Below are 16,194 nucleotides of genomic sequence, written 5' to 3' on the forward strand. Positions count from 1 at the left end.
AGGATATCCGGTTGTATTTGTTTTATTTCTCCTTTGTTGTCTTTTCCCTACTCATGAAATGTCTTTCTGATCCCGGGTGACATTTGCAGACCTCCTTATTTTGCCTGTTTCTGATTTTAGACAACTGCTCTCGGGAGGAGAATCTCTGAAGTTTGTGACAGAGCTCCTGAAATCCATTGACAAAATTTCGGAACTGCCACAAGAAGGCCACCCATGATCAATAAATCTCTGTCCAGAATGAAGACTGTTTGTAATATCATTAAACTACTGCCAATGAAATCTGCACTTCTCGAGATATGCAATGAAAATGTTTGTCAGTTTGAGTTGAAAGGAAAAACATATTTTTTGAAATATTTTTCTACACACGTGTCCGTTGTGGGTAAAATTAACAACTGAAGCTGGTCAGCAATATAAAAGGTCGGGGTCTTCTCAGGGAGTAATAGTCACGTTGGAGACATTAGTGGCTGGATTGAAGTTTTACGCTCGAATTGAAGTTTTGCTCTGTAATCAAGCAATGCTCTGGGTGGTTGAGATAGCAACAGTTTGTGTGCTTCGAGTTTTGTAGGACCATGTTCGTTGGCTTCCGGGTTTTTGCTGATACCCATGGAAGCATTCTGAAGGAGGGCCTTCACTAAGGTTTAACTAGGATAATGATATTCAAAGTATAGAAGTCTAACTTGATTTAGGGGGTCCGTGAATTTAAATCATGATGTATTGTTTTTCTCACAAGTGGAAAAAGAGCAATTTTCTGTTGTTCTGCTAATATATTTTTTAAATGTTAAAACGTTGCAGAAAGCCAATTTATTTAGTCTATTTGTTAAAAAAAAAAGTGTCTTAGTCCGAACAGTAAACAAAAATATAAAATGTATATATTTTATTTCCTTGCCTGAACTACAGATTGAGCCTTCTTCAGCAAACTAATTTGACTTATTCTGAGAACAATACGTGTAAGAAAGAGAACTGGTTTTCCAAATATGCATATGTTTCAAAAAGGAACTGAGCCTGTGGGAAGTCGGATGCACGTTCCTTGCGATGGCACGGATTTCATTTTTGCTGTAACTCTCACACTTGGGACTAACAAGTTTCAGAATTTGTGACATGGCTCAAGGACAAAAAATATAGTTCGCTTTCATAGAAAGTCAATTATGTTTTTTTTTGTTTGTTTTTGTTGTTTGTTTTTTTACACCTATTTCTGGTATTCAAACCTTTCAGATCTCCTTAAACGCAGCCCAATGGATCATGCACAGCCAGCTACTGGTATACGCACCTCTACCATGTCTCCACAACTCACTTCCTATAGAATTGGAAAGAGACACTGCATAAAGCTGTTTTGTGTTTGTGAAAACACCTCTGGAATTAATTGTGTGATAAGTTTCACCATTTTCGATTGTAATGACGAAAACTGCTAAAACATTTTTTAATCTAATGTAGACATGCACCATCATTAGTTAAGTAAACCGAGAATCACTGATGACAAAGGTATTTCCCCAACTACACACAGTGACGGGATCAGGGATTGAATCCCTGAAACCAATGTGATGAATACAGAACTTTCCGCACACTTGTGTTCTGGTACAATATTATTCTCTTTCCTGTTACAGATTCCGCTTATTCTATATAATCACTTCATTGATCACAGTGCGCCACTTACACCATCTTACAGACTAACTGTGATGCTACTAATCGATCAGACGTTTTTCCCATTGCTGCTTTGTGATGCATTTTTTTTAATTGTGTATATGAATGTTTTAATTTCCATGTGCCTGTTTTTTATTTTTTTTTATTTTGTGTGTTCACTAAATTCGTTGTGCTTGAGATTTACTTTCTTCTAATTCATTGAGGCAGACCTAACCTTCAGCGATGCGGCGCTGGGCATTTTGGATAAACCTGCTGTTCCACTGTCCAGGGACAAAGAGAAAAAAATGTGCTGTCAAACATTTGGAGCTGGGTGTTGCTACCATGAATCCTTGTGTCTAACTGCTGTTGAGGTGACGTTAGCAATGCTTCACTGGTGTAAACTCCTGATGGAATATGTTCTGGTACATGGGTGCAATGGTAGCCCAGCGTTGTCCAACCCTCCACAACATAGTGATCTCAAACACCACGAACAATAAGAAAAATATAGCTGAGAAATAATTGTGGAGGCTCCATGTTAAGCACATGAATGGGTCCAAGTCTGACAGTGCCCAATCTGTATATATATATATATATATATTTTTTTTTTTGGGGGGGGGGGGGTTCTGAAGCTAATTAATCGCCAATGCGGCCTTAAGGAATGTTTTTGGCTTCTATATTACCCTTTGATTAGAGGCGTCACCGGCTCTTATGTCCAGATATGTAACATTTATGCTTTATGTCTGGTTCTATATGTGTGAGCGCTTTCTCTTAATTGTGTTCTGCAGAGGCATTTTGCAGATTTTTCATTTTCCAGTGTTTAACTGATACTACTTGCTGAACTGTTTTTCGCTAACTTGACGCAAGGGAACTCTGGAAAAGCCCTGTACCAAATGAACAACACATTTTAAAATGCTCGTCTTCTCAATGGCAAGTCAGCAAAGAACAACTGCTCATAATGTCTGCACCCATAACTTGTCTTTCTTCCAGAGGGAAAAACTCTAATCACATGGGTTAGATACAGGGTGGTGGAGAAAATATTCCAGCTGCTGGAATACAAGACATGGAATGACCACACCTTTCTTCCAATTTGGCAGAATCAACAATTTCAGCCTTAATAGGTAGTAGAAGAAAGCTTGGAATGAGGGCCAATGTATTTCCCGACACCTCCCCATGGTCTTTCTTAAAATACAAATAGTTATACACGTGTTAATGCCACAATCAGTGGCATAGTTATGTTAACAGATATTTGTATAGTGCTTGACATAGCCTTGCAGTGTTATAAAAGACATTGCCACACCCACTTTTCCTTTATATTTCTGTGAATCTAATTGGACCATGCATCACAACAGCTCCGTTGTAATTATCAGCCCTCCTCCCTCCATTGTTTGGAATGCGTGATGACGGTGCTCGCAAACCAATTCGAAAATCTTAAAGGATCAACAGAGATTTGAAATTCGAAGTTATGGAAGACTCGCATCTGAAAAGAGTACATTTATTTTTCGAGTGAAATATGTAGCCACCTTCAGTATCTTTACAGTATTTATTACCATGATTTTATTCAAATCACTTTATCATAGAAATGGCACATCAGCACCTGGAACAGTTATTTTGCTTCTGGAAATGTACGGTGATTGAATTTTTTACCTCTGGCAGTAGAGGATACCACACTCTGAGACCTGCAAGCCAAACTCAATAATGTATACAATCTCTGCACACTTTGAGGCCTGCAAGCCAAACTCAATAAGGTATACAATCTCTGCACACTCTGAGGCCTGCAAGCCAAACTCAATAATGTATACAATCTCTGCACACTCTGAGGCCTGCAAGCCAAACTCAATAATGTATACAATCTCTGCACACTGTGAGTTGCTGTGAACCTGCACAGTAGTGGTATGTAGCATTCCATCATGAATTGCAGTCCAAACGGTGAACGAGACACCACTGTTGTCCATATTTATGTGGCGGTTTACTCAGAACTGTTTACTGTGTTTTTGCGCAGTGCCTGGCTTAGGAATCCATATGGTAGGCAGTGTCAACTCACCCACCCATCACCCCAAAATGGTGCAGTTTTTGGACCGGTAAATCACGTTTGAATTGTAAGTTACTAGTACGCAACAAACATCAAAAACTTTAATGTGTTATTGCTGTCGCCAATGTATATCTAAAATAATGCACTTCTGTAATAAATTATTTTAGTAATACGATATGTAACGATTTCTGGACACACAATTCATAAAGTATCTTTTATATGATTAACAGTGGAGTGTTTCTTCTTCTTAGTGACAGTTAATCCTTTTTTTTTTTTATTTGGCTCCTTTGTTTTTGTTAGGTTGGTAGCTTTGTCCAATGTGGTGAGCACCTATATAGCCTTGTGTGGTGGGCACAATATAGCCTTAAGCTAGACTCCGGTGGCAGATAAAGATCCAGGGTGAAGACCAGGTGATCCTTTTTACATAAGTTTCCCGACCCTCTCATTGGCCAGACAGAGAAGCCTGGCATCGGCTCATTGCAGTATGCCAGAGTAGTCAGTGGTATACATTTCATTGGTGAAAGTCCATCTACCGCGCTCGGTGAAAGAGAAGGGGAATGGGGCCGAACTGGTACATAATGGTAGTCTCTCTTGACACAAAAAAACGTAGGAGGTGTTACTTTTTAGCCCCTCCAAAAACCTAAATCAATCACACATCTAGAGGTTAAAGAGGTATAGCTTCAAAATGGCTGCCCTCCCCGGGGCCCCTTACTGCGGGTTAAAAAGGCCCTCATCCACCATTAGTGGCATGCTTCATCATTGTGTCACCATCAGCAGGGTGGAGCAATATATTATTTTTCTATTTATCACAATATTCTTAAAGGATCCAATAACTGAAGTGCTGTTAAAACTGTTTTACGGATACCCTCTTAATTCGTAGTTCATTTGTGCTGGGTTCCTTAGATAGGAGAAAAAAACAAAATTGCATAGCCTCAAGGTGTATTATCACCCTACCATCAATCCAAATAATATTGTCAACATGTTTCGGCCAGTCCTTTATTCACCACTAAGGGTCGATGGTTGCCTTTCAGTACTGTGAGATCCCTCCCTTATGTCCCTGGCACCATTGCTCAGTCAGTTTAATTAGTGAATAGTGAGTGGTTACCATGCAGTGACCTGACTTTTGTCACGTCTATTTCTGACATTAGGAGGTACTCTTTGTAAGACAAAAACAAGCATTTGCAATGCAATGAGTCCCGCCATTTGCTCGAGTTAGAGCTACTAGCGTTTTAAAACTCCTAACCAGACTTTTCTTGCCAAATAAATTGAAAATCAGAAGTAATACAGTTTCACATAAGCGAGCCAATTCAAAGCTCCACGGCATCAAGGTGAAGCAGCACACAAAAGGAGAAAAAAGTTCACTTGCAGTCAGGAGTATTGGCAAAAGTGCAATTAGCCATGTAACACAAGCAATGTCCAGGATGGTAACTAAACCACCCCAAGGAGGAACAAACGTAAAGCATTTACCAACAAAAATAAAGGATTTTTGAAGGACATGCCCATGAATGAGTGATAGTGATGAGCGTGGGGTGGGCGTGGTTAAAAGCCCAGATACATACCAACACGTCGCAAAAGCAGCGCTTGAGCGCTGCTATGGTCAACCTAAAAAACATTATCCATTGTACAATTAGAGAGAGAAGATGTATGCTTTTACATGTCTAAAAAATGCAATTGGTAACATATTCCAGATATCAATGAGGTGGCACATGCAATTCATGTAGTTAAAATTAAACCACCGCCCAACTGTGAGGCACTGCACGAACACATGTGAATTGTTGTGGTGGTGTAGTTAAAAACAAGCATTGAAGTCATGGGTTTTCTTACCCAAACGTTTTTTCTATAATTCTTAACTAGGGTGGTAGCAGGAATGTTATTTGCCATGCCCTATCTCCAAAATATTTGCTGACAAATCGCAGCCACATCATAACCTGCATCGTGAATTGTACTCCCATGTATGTGGTACTGTCCCATATTATCCAAACACTGACCAGTCATGCCGTCCCTGTCATCCCCCATGTACTTCATCAAGGGATCAACGCCTCCTGGGATACTGCTTCGACACTCCGACAATAGCAGTAGTATCAGCGCGTCTCATTTTGAACAGACTGTAGGCCTCGTCGGTCTACGCTAGGTAGTCGCATCAAAGAGTCATATGACTGGGCTACTTGAGCGTCAACCCAACCTAGGAATCACAAGGGTTGGCACTCCAGAGACACCGTATTCCTAGAATACCAAACTAAGCTACCTAAAATGGCTTGGTTAGTTCACCCGATTGCAGTCTGTAAATAGTTTTTGTAAAAACTGCTCTTATAGGGCCTCTTATAATAGTAGTCAATCTCTGGGCACAGTGCTCATCTTACTCTCACAGATTCAATCAGAATAGACTCTGGGGTTTCCGTGTGTTGCATTATCCTAAATGGATGTGTCATTTCGGCTAGACCCTTTCTTGTGTCCAGGTCTGAAGCAGTCAATAATCTTAGATCTTGTCTTATGATATCTGTAAATGGAGTCTATATGTATTGATGCATGTGTGGTTGCACAAAACCATCGTGATAGTGGTATATTTGGTGGGTCAGCTGAATCCCCTGAATAAATGGTATTTTCCTCATTATCTGTTTAGATGGTGCTCTTCATCATGGAATGGCCGCCAAAATTTCTCCTCCCATATGTGGCGGAGCGGGTCTAGGGTTGGTGATGTTTAGTATGTGAATGAATTTATAAAGCCAGGTGCCGGCCAGGGCCCATCATTAGGACTGTTCAAAGCACCGGATGAGGCTTGGGATCCGATGCAGTCATGTTTCAAATGGTGTGGAACATGCAAATCAGTTGTCGGTGGGTGAGGAACTGTCCACGGGGTACGCTGTAATCTGTTGTTAGCTGGGTGAAGGAGAGGAGTTGATTGTTTGGAAAAGATCACCAGCTGTAGTGATCTGATGGGTCATCCAAGGGGTTAACTCATGGTGAGTGTAATAGCCAGGAAACCCAGGGAGACCTACAAGTGGGAACTCGGGCATGTACGTTAATATATTAGGAGCAATATGATGGATTCTGGATATGCAAGTGCGTGCCACAGTTACCTGTATTGGGTGTTTGGGGGGTGTGGGGGGGGGGGTTCAGAAGAAGTAGGCTATTGATCGTGGGGGAAGACATGCTGTTTATGCTGCAGGTCTCCCCAACATGTCTGCCGTCTGTCCATCGAGATAGGCATTGCAGCGAGTCTGCTAAATAATAAGCTTCAAAGGCCAGGGTTCCCAGCCCTCCTTGGTCTGGTGGGACCTGAAGCTCGTGGAGGGCCACGCAGCGTCTCCTGGTGTCCCAAATTAAGTCACCTAGAAGTGAGTCAAGTTTTAGTAAAGTAGTAAAGCAGGCGGGGTAATATGATCATTTCCTCAAGTACTATCTTGCGTACGGGGGCCAGGGGGAGTGAGCATCAGAAATGCATTTAAGCTGTGGGTAGCCGGACCCTGCCAACCGAGGGCAGTGTTGCCTAGATATACCAGGAGGGGTGGCTGATTAGAATGTAATGGATAAATTGTGGAGGCCCTGGCAAATTCGTCCAAGATTGTACAGATCTGGGTGAGATCCTGGAATATGTCTCGCACATAGATGAGAAGATCATCTGCTTATCATGACACTGTGTGGGTTCGTTCCTCCAGGGGTATTCCCCAGTCTCCGCCCTCGCTTTGGAGGTGTAGTGGCAGCAGAGTAGAAGGGAGAGGGGGCAGCCCTGTCAGGTCCCTCTACTCACTGGAAACGGGGCTGAGGTGCAAAGTTCCAAGCGAACGGGGGATATGGGGTTGGTGTAGAGTAGACGTGTATGCCAGCAGACACGGCCCTGTTCCAAACCTAGTAAGGACCTGGAACAGGTAGTGCCATGAAAAGGAATCAAATGCCTTCTCGAGTTCTAGTATCAGGCAGGCTACATGGGGGAAAACGCCTCTGAAACGCCATGAAATAGTCATTGAATATTCTGGGATGTACTACGTCCTGGTACGAAGCAGTTTTGATCGATGTGGATACAGTCTGGGAGTATCCTTGTGTACCAGTCCGCCAGCAGTTCACCTAGAATTTTATATTCTGATACTAAAATAGCTATTGGTCGGTATGAGAATGGGTGGGTCAGGTTTTTGATGGGTTTTAGTATGGATACTAGGAGCAATTCTATGAGCGACGTGGTAGTTCACCTATGTCCAAGGCCGCGTCATACATAAGGCACAACCGGGGGAGCAAGCGAAGTGCAGAAAGTGTCATAGAATTTAAGCACGAGGCCATCAAGGCCAGGGGTCTTCCAATGGGCCAGGTCTTTGATTGTCTGTACTATGTCTTTGGTGGCTGTCGGGCCATCAAGTGCTTGTTGCATGCTTGTGGGGATGCAGGGTATCATAAGTTCTGTTAAGAACGCTTTGGAGTAGTCCTCTGAGGTCTTGGGCTGTGTTTTCTATAGTTTTGAGTAATAGTTATAAAAAAGGTGTCGGGTTCCTCCTGGGTGTAGACTGTGGTGCCGGATGCAGTGATTAGCTCAGTGATTGGCCCTGGGCTAGAGTCTTGTCTGGTTAGCCACTCTAGTAGCCTGCCTGTCTTATCTCCCTCTCTGTGCACCTTTGAGGCATGTGCGGCATAGTTGAAACAACGGAGATGCTCCGGAAGTGGTGCATATGCAGTTTTCACAGTTGCCAGCCAAGGGACTTCGTCTGGGTCTTGGTCTGCAGCTTTGCTAAGATGGGCTATGTAGTGTTCGGCTGTCACTATGTCCTTGTCTAGAGTTCTGCATACCCCGACCACCTGCTGTATACAGTGGCTGCGGAAGGTGGCCTTGAAGGCATTCCACTCCACCAATCTCGCTAAAGCGGTGTCATGTTTTTCTGCGAAGTAACACTGTATGTGAGTGTTCTGCTGTTCGCAAAAGGCTGGGCCATCTAGGCATTCCGGTTGTAGGCGCCTTGCAGGTACCGGTGGTCTAGTGGATGCCCATTTTATATCTCTGTAGTGGGAATCGTGGTCAGAAACAACACGGTCTAGGTAGTCAACACGCAGGAGGAGGGGGTCCAGTAAGGCCGTGCATAGGAAATGATCAATGTGCACATGAAGGCAATGTGGTATGGAGTAGAAGGAATAAAGGTTAGCAGTCAGGTTATGGATCCACCAAGTGTCCACTAGCGACCAGTGGCGTGTCCAATAAGGGGGCGGTGTGTGTATGTGTGTATATATCTATATCTATATATATATATATATATATATTTATAATTAAAGAACAATCCATCAGACTTGTCCTAAGCCCTTAGAAGAGTAATTAATTACTAAATAATATCCACATAGTTAAGATCAGTATAACAAGTTAATTATGGCAACATGATATGAAATGGACTGATATTAATACTATTACAGAGTAGAGATGTACATTGATTAGCTTTTATAGAGATATGATTGTGAATCACAATGTATACGTGATTAGATGGTATTGAAGTCTATGTCTGTCAATAACATGTTTTTCTTGGAGCTTTCATGGAAGCTATACTCAGATATAAGCTCAGTATAAGCTGTACGAATTTTTATGAATGAGTTACAGAAGTGATTGATTTATGACACTATAATTTGGGCATTACAGAGTAGGCTTTGGGTTCATCTATTTACATATAATACATTAGATTTGTTTAATGCCCTTGTGATAGTTTGTATTTAGTACTCAGTTAAGATCAGTACAATTACTTAATCAAGGGAACATGATGTGAAATCTATTAATATTATCATTATAAAGTATAGAGGAAGTGTGAATAGTTAGACAGACATTTAACTGTGGCATGATTGTGAACCATAACATATACGCGATATATGTCAGGTTGAATTTTAGGTCTGTTGCCACTGTTATATTTGTCCTGGAAGTTTTTATGGAAGCCACATGTAGACGTAACATAAGTTGTACCAATATTTATGTACGAGTTACAGCAATGATTAATATGATTTACAACACTATGAATTTGTTTATTTAGAAATTTGGTGCTATGTTTGTGCACAGTTTCTACTGATGCGATCATGTGATATACAAGGTCAACCAAGATAGCGACTACCAGGTTGAGAAAGGCGGTGACGCCGAAACGCGTTCCTGTGTACAATAAATCGCTGTACTCTTAACGCTTGTGGAGTGCCTTACTTCTAGATAGGAGAAGCAAGTGTGGGAGATAGATAGATAGATAGAATGGGATGTATGAAGACCTAATGCACAGAACCGAGGAGGGGACGTCCCAAAAGTTGGCTTGATTAGTGTTGGGGGCATATATGCCGCTCAGCAGAAAGGGACGGCCCTCCAGTATTACATAACATCCTTCAGTGTCTATGGTAGTGTTCAGGACCTGGTAGGAGACTCCTGGGCGGACCCATGGGCCCCATGCACCTCCCAAGATGGCACCAGGCATCACGGCGCGCGTCTGTAGTGGATTGGGCAGGGGCGTACTGCGGGGAGCCATCGCTGGCTGCACCGTGAGGGATCAGACGGGTGTGCTCACCGGTGATTCCCCCCCACCTCCAAACCCCACTGCAACCCACAAGCATGGTGCTGAAGCAGTGGGGGGGTACAGCCCCAATCTGTAGAGTGCTGTAAACCCCAATCTGTAGAGTGCTGGTGGGACCCCTGCAACAGGCTCACGATCCTCAGAGACCAATCCTGTGCCCGGCGGCAGTCTCTCAGGCCCCTCACGTGGCTCAGTAGAAATCAGTGGCTCGTGGACCACAGGTGTGCCTCTCCTGGTCCACAAGCAAAGGCCAGAGACCAGGTGGTGCAAGACCAGTCGGGGGACCCATCCAGCAGGGGCTCCCAGCAACACAAGAGTTCAGGTCTGCCCAGAGGGGCCCTGGGTTATCCCCCAGCAGTTGCTGGCTCAGCAAGCGCCCTGGCGGCCCCCCTCAGAAGGCAAAAGGAGAGGCTGCAGCTGTCAGAGGGTGATGCGGCCCAGGGCAGCAGGGCACATCCTCACTGCCGGCCCAGCACTCCTCGGTGGTGCTGGCGGAGTCAGATATGGTCCCACCAGGGTCCCTTCCCCTTACTAGAAGCTGCCGCACCAGTCTGTCTCGACGGCCCCGGTGCACAGACTCCTCCTGCGGGGACGCTGTGGCCCACACGAGGCCCGGCCCACAGGCATCCCTGTGGCTCACGTCCACCATCTTGGCTGGCTTAGCCATCCAACGTCAACTGACTTGGTAGTCTTAATGAGATGATAGACTTCACAAGCTCAACATGCTTTTTGTCCCACTGCCGGGGGTAAATTCCGAACTCGTGGCTCGAATATTGATTTTCAGACCTGAGGTTTTGTATGTACCAGAATATTTCTAATGCATTCTTGTAATGCCTTCTGTAGGAATCACACGGCTGTTCTTGTTCAGTTTGTTCGTTTTTTATTTCATAGAAGACAGCATAATAATCCATATAACCCCCAGCGACACTTCAAGCCTCCAACGGCACTCTTCTACATCTTTTTCCACATCTCTGTCCATCCCGGGCCACCAATAAAATTGCCTTAACCTTCTTTTAGTCTAACTTCTGCCCAAGTGTCCTTCATGAACAATTCCTACTAATCTTTTCCTCAATTTCATTGGTGGAACTATTCTATTTCTTCTCAGAACCTTTTCTCCCTGTATACTTAGTTCATCTTTTACTGCTAAAGATTTCTTCAAACCATCCCCCACTATGTCAAAATTCTGATCTGTCACAAGTCCTTTTAACTTATTGTATTCTAAATCATCTTTTACAGCTTCATCCCATTCCTCCTTACTTAGGGCTAGCTCTCCATCAATCAGGAACGCTTCTAACTGCACGCTACACATTTCATCACTTCCTTCTCCATTCCCACGTCCTTCAATAGGTAGTCATGACAGGCAATCTGTAATCACATTCTTCTGTCCCTCACATATTCCACCATAAAATTGAACTCTATAACAGACAACAACCATCTGGAAATGCGAGGAGTTAAACTACCTTCCAACCTTCGACCACACTTAAAAATCTGCAACAAAGGTTTGTGAACGGTTCTTAATACGAAGGGTAACCCCCACAAGTAATACTTGAAGTGGTTTATCCCCCAACAGCAAGCTAACGCCTCCTTTTCTATGGCAGAGTAGGTTCGTCCCGCCCCTTGCAATCTGCATGAAGCAATGCCAATAATTTTTTCATCACCATCTACCACCTGAATGAGTACTGCCCCAAGGCCTACGTTACTGGCATCAGTAAATATAATTGTCTTTTTCGTATCATTAAAGTGACCTCCTGCAATGGACACCTTAATCTGCTCAAACGCCTTTTCACAATCCTCGTTCCATTCAAACATTGCTCCCTTCTTTAATAAAATCCTCATAGGTTCTACAAGTTCCGCAAAATTGCATACAAATTTTGAGCAATATTCTGCCAGCACTAAAAATGATTTCAACTGATCTTTATTGGTAGGACTCAGAGCATTACTAATTGCCTCCACTATACTTTTTTTTGGTTTAATGCCTCCAGCTGAAATCTCGTGTCCTAAGAAGTTCACGCAACTTTTCCTTAACTGGCATTTCTCTTTTTTAACAGTCAAGCCATGATCTTCTATCCTCTTCAACACTACCATTAATAATTCATCATGATGTTCCTACGAATTTCTAATTACAATTATATCATCTTGGAAGCATAGGACGTTATACAAATAAAAAAAAATGTTTTGCATTATTCGCTGGAAAACAGCAGAAGCCGATGCTAAGCCGAAAGGCATCCTACAATACCTATATGCCCCAAGAGGTGTTACAAAAGAAGTCAGAGGTCTATATTCCGGATGCAAATTGACCTGGTGGTATGCAGCTGACATGTCCCGCACACTAAACACCTTTCCACCTCCCATTACACTCAACATTTCATTAATATTCGGCAGAGGCTGTCTATCCACCCAAATATTCTTGTTAAGGTCTCTTAAATCAACGCACAACTGGACCTTGTTCCCATCCTTGGGTGCAAGACTATTGGTGCCAACAATTCAGATGACTCGATAGGTTCTATAATATTTTGTTGAAGTAGCATTTCTGGTTCGCATCGTAATGGTTCTCTCATTAGAAACGGGACCGGTCTCACCTTATGCACTATTGTGACCGCATTGCTTTTCAGGATTATACGATGCGTAAATCCTTTTAATTTCCCAAGCTTGTCAGTAAAAACTTCCAAAAACCTAGACATTAAGTCTTCGGACCACTGTTTACTGTCGCTGGGGACCAAATCATCTACATGGCCGCTTGTTCCATAACCATAACTGGACTCGCAGCATTTGGGTTGAGTACAATATTTAAATCTTTCTGATGTCTCCATCCTAAGAGATCTGACCCTTTATTCGTAACATAAACTTTACCATGGACTCCATTCCCCTCAAACACAATATCCATCCATTGCATTCCCACAATTTCTATTCTCCTGCCTCCATAACCAACTGCTCTCACGTCAGTTTTCAATAAATCATCAACCCTTTTTCTTAATGTACCTTCAAAGGTCTCCCTTGAAATTAATGTAAATAGACTACCAGAATCTACTAACACTTTCACCATTGCGGAATTCATAAGCACATGGCAATGTGATTTTTCTAACTTGTAAGAACTCTCATTCTTCCACTTTCCCACACATTCGGGTTCTACCACCAATTGGTTGGTTTTGTCAATTTCATGGATGGGTAGTACAATCTCTTGATGCTCATCATCCAATTTGTAAATAGATTTTACCATGTTCGATGACTTTTCTTTAGATCTGCATACTTTAGCCAAATAGCCCTTCCTCCCACAGGATCTACATACTAGAGTTTGTGCAGTACACTTAGGGCTAGACGCAATGTGACCTGAGCACCCACATCTAAAACATATAGGTGGTCATTACAACCCTGGCGGACGGTGTTAAAGTGGCGGTAAGACCGCCGGTAAAAAAATTAGAATTACGACTGTGGCAGAAACCGCCAACAAAGACAGCCACTTTAACACTCCGACCGCCACGGCGGTACAAACAAACAGCTTGGCGGTCACCGCCAACAGACAGGCGGAGGACAATGTACCACCCACACTATTATGACAGGCCAATCCGCCACCTTTTCCAGGGCGGATTCACCACGGATAAAAACACGGCAGAAACAGGAATTTCGAAGGGAAAACACTCACCTCTACACACTCAACGAGGACACCATGGACCCGGAACTCCAAATCCTACCTGCGATAGTCTTCCTGCTCCTGTACCAGGAGCACCAACGCCAGCGGCGAAGAACACAGTGAGTACTGCACCTACGACACAGGGGAGGGAAAAAACAGAGACACACACATGCAACACCCCCACCCACTACAACACACACACTAATACATATCTATACATTATAGTTACACCCCTCAACCCCCCCGGAAGAATGCAAAGACAAAAGGAAATGAGTGTAACCATTGTAATATATTAAAATCCAGAATGCAAAAATATACATATACACCAAGAATAGTAGTCCAGGTATTGCACCATTCATAGTCCGTGGACTACTGGGCCCAAAATGCAAGGGCGAGGCCCACACTCGATACCAGAGCAAAACAGAGAGAACACTGCAGGGGCATCAGATAGAAATACAACAGGCACCTCAGGGGGAAGGGAAGGGGGGCACCTCAGCCGGATGAGTGCACGACGCCAGATCAACGAGGGGGCTCCATGCCCATTGATGTACCCTGGGGAGTGCAAAGCCACAGTCTCTCAAGTCTATACAGTGGGTGGTTTGCCCACTGCTGCATCCTGGGGAGTGCAAAGTCACAGTCTCTCAAGTCCTTCCAGTGGGTGGTTTGCCCACTGCATTATCCTGGGGAGTGCAAAGCCACAGTCTCTCAAGTCTATACAGTGGGTGGTTTGCCCACTGCTGCATCCTGGGGAGTGCAAAGCCACAGTCTCTCAAGTCCCTCCAGTGGGTGGTTTGCCCACTGCATTTTCCTGGGGAGTGCAAAGCCATAGTCTCTCAAGTCTATACAGTGGGTGGTTTGCCCACTGCTGCATCCTGGGGAGTGCAAAGCCACAGTCTCTCAAGTCCCTCCAGTGGGTGGTTTGCCCACTGCATTATACTGGGGAAAGCAAAGCCACAGTCTCTCAAGTCTCTCAAGTGGATAACAGTCTCCACTGGTTCTGGAGGGGGACTGGTGATGCTTCATCCTGTGAAGGACAGAGGTAGTGGATGTATCTCTCCACTGGTTCTGAAGGGGGACTGGTGCCCAGAGTCCTGTGAAGGACAGAGGTAGTGGATGCATGTCTCCACTGGTTCTGGAGGGGAACTGGTGCCCAGAGTGCTTCATCCTGTGAAGGACAGAGGTAGTGGATGTATCTCTCCACTGGTTCTGGAGGGGGACTGGTGCTCAGAGTGCATCACTCACCCCGTGACGGTCCCAGTTGCGTCAGTGCCCCTGCCGCTCATGGGCTAGGAGTGCTTGATTTGGCGGTGCCCAGTTCAGCGGTGCTTGCCCTGTTCAGCGGTGCTTGCTCTGTTCAGCGGTGCTTGATTTGGCGGTGCCCTGTTCAGCGGTGGTTGAGTTGGCGGTGCCCTGTTTAGCGGTGCTTTTTTTTGTGGTGCCCTGTTCAGCGGTGCTTGAGTTGGCGGTGCCCTGTTCAGCGGTGCTTGAGTTGGCGGTGCCCTGTTCAGCGGTGCTTGAGTTGGCGGTGCCCTGTTCAGCGGTGCTTGAGTTGGCGGTGCCCTGTTCAGCGGTGCTTGAGTTGGCAGTCCTTCATGGCCCAGCTGGGCTGGGGCTGGCGGTCCTTCATTGGGCAGCAGGGCTGTGGCTGGCGGAGCCCTCCTGGGCATCTGGGCTGTGGCTGGCGGGGCCCTCTTGGGCAGCGAGGATGGGGCTGGTGGTATCCTCCTGGGCAGCTGGCGGTATCCTCCTGGGCAGCGAGGATGGGGCTGGCGGTGGCCTCCTGGGCAGCGAGGATGGGGCTGGCGGTGGCCTCCTGGGCAGCAAGGATGTGGCTGTCGGGCCCTCCTGGGCAGCGAGGATGGGGCTGGTGGGCCCTCCTGGGCAGCAAGGATGGGGCTGGCGGGGCCCTCCTGGGCAGCGGGGATGATGGCGGTCTTCTCCGCCGTGCTGCTCTTCCCAGACTTGCCGGGTTTCTTGTGGCCCTTCCCCACCTTGGGAGGTGTCACAGCTGAGTCCACACTCCCACCGGGACCCCTGGGAGCGGCTTGGGTGGCTGGAGTCTTCCCCCTCTCCCGCCGGGCACTGGCCAACTTCTGGTGCTTCACGGGGGGGACTGGCTGTGCTGTGGCTCCGTGCCACACTGGCTGTCCTGGTGGCCGGTGCACTCCACATACCTGTGATACAGGCACCACTGGTCCCGGAGATGTTGTGGCTGAGGTGCTAGTTCGGGACCTATGAGATGGACGGGGGGAGGTGTGGGAAATAGGTCAAGGCTGGACAGGAAAAGTTTTTGGGACACACTGGGACGGGTAGCTGGAGGGGTTTTGGGAGTGGAGGAAGAGGTGGTGGTAGTACGAGGGGTACGTTTGGTGACTTTGGGTGCAGGTGCATGCGCTGGAGGCTGTCGTGAGGTG

General features: G+C 45.3%; 1 protein-coding gene across 1 annotated transcript in view; it reads left to right on the plus strand.

Moving 5' to 3' along the window:
• Positions 1 to 3,873, plus strand: part of ENTR1 (endosome associated trafficking regulator 1) — a 108,060-nt gene extending 104,187 nt beyond the window's left edge. Inside the window, exon 8 of the mRNA XM_069241606.1 lies at positions 121 to 3,873. Coding sequence (XP_069097707.1) covers positions 121 to 217 — 97 coding nt within the window. The 3' untranslated portion in view covers positions 218 to 3,873. The remainder of the gene's footprint in view (positions 1 to 120) is intronic.
• Positions 3,874 to 16,194: the final 12,321 nt, after the last annotated feature.

This window comes from Pleurodeles waltl, chromosome 6 (genome assembly GCF_031143425.1).
Source record: "Pleurodeles waltl isolate 20211129_DDA chromosome 6, aPleWal1.hap1.20221129, whole genome shotgun sequence".
NCBI lineage: Eukaryota > Metazoa > Chordata > Amphibia > Caudata > Salamandridae > Pleurodeles > Pleurodeles waltl.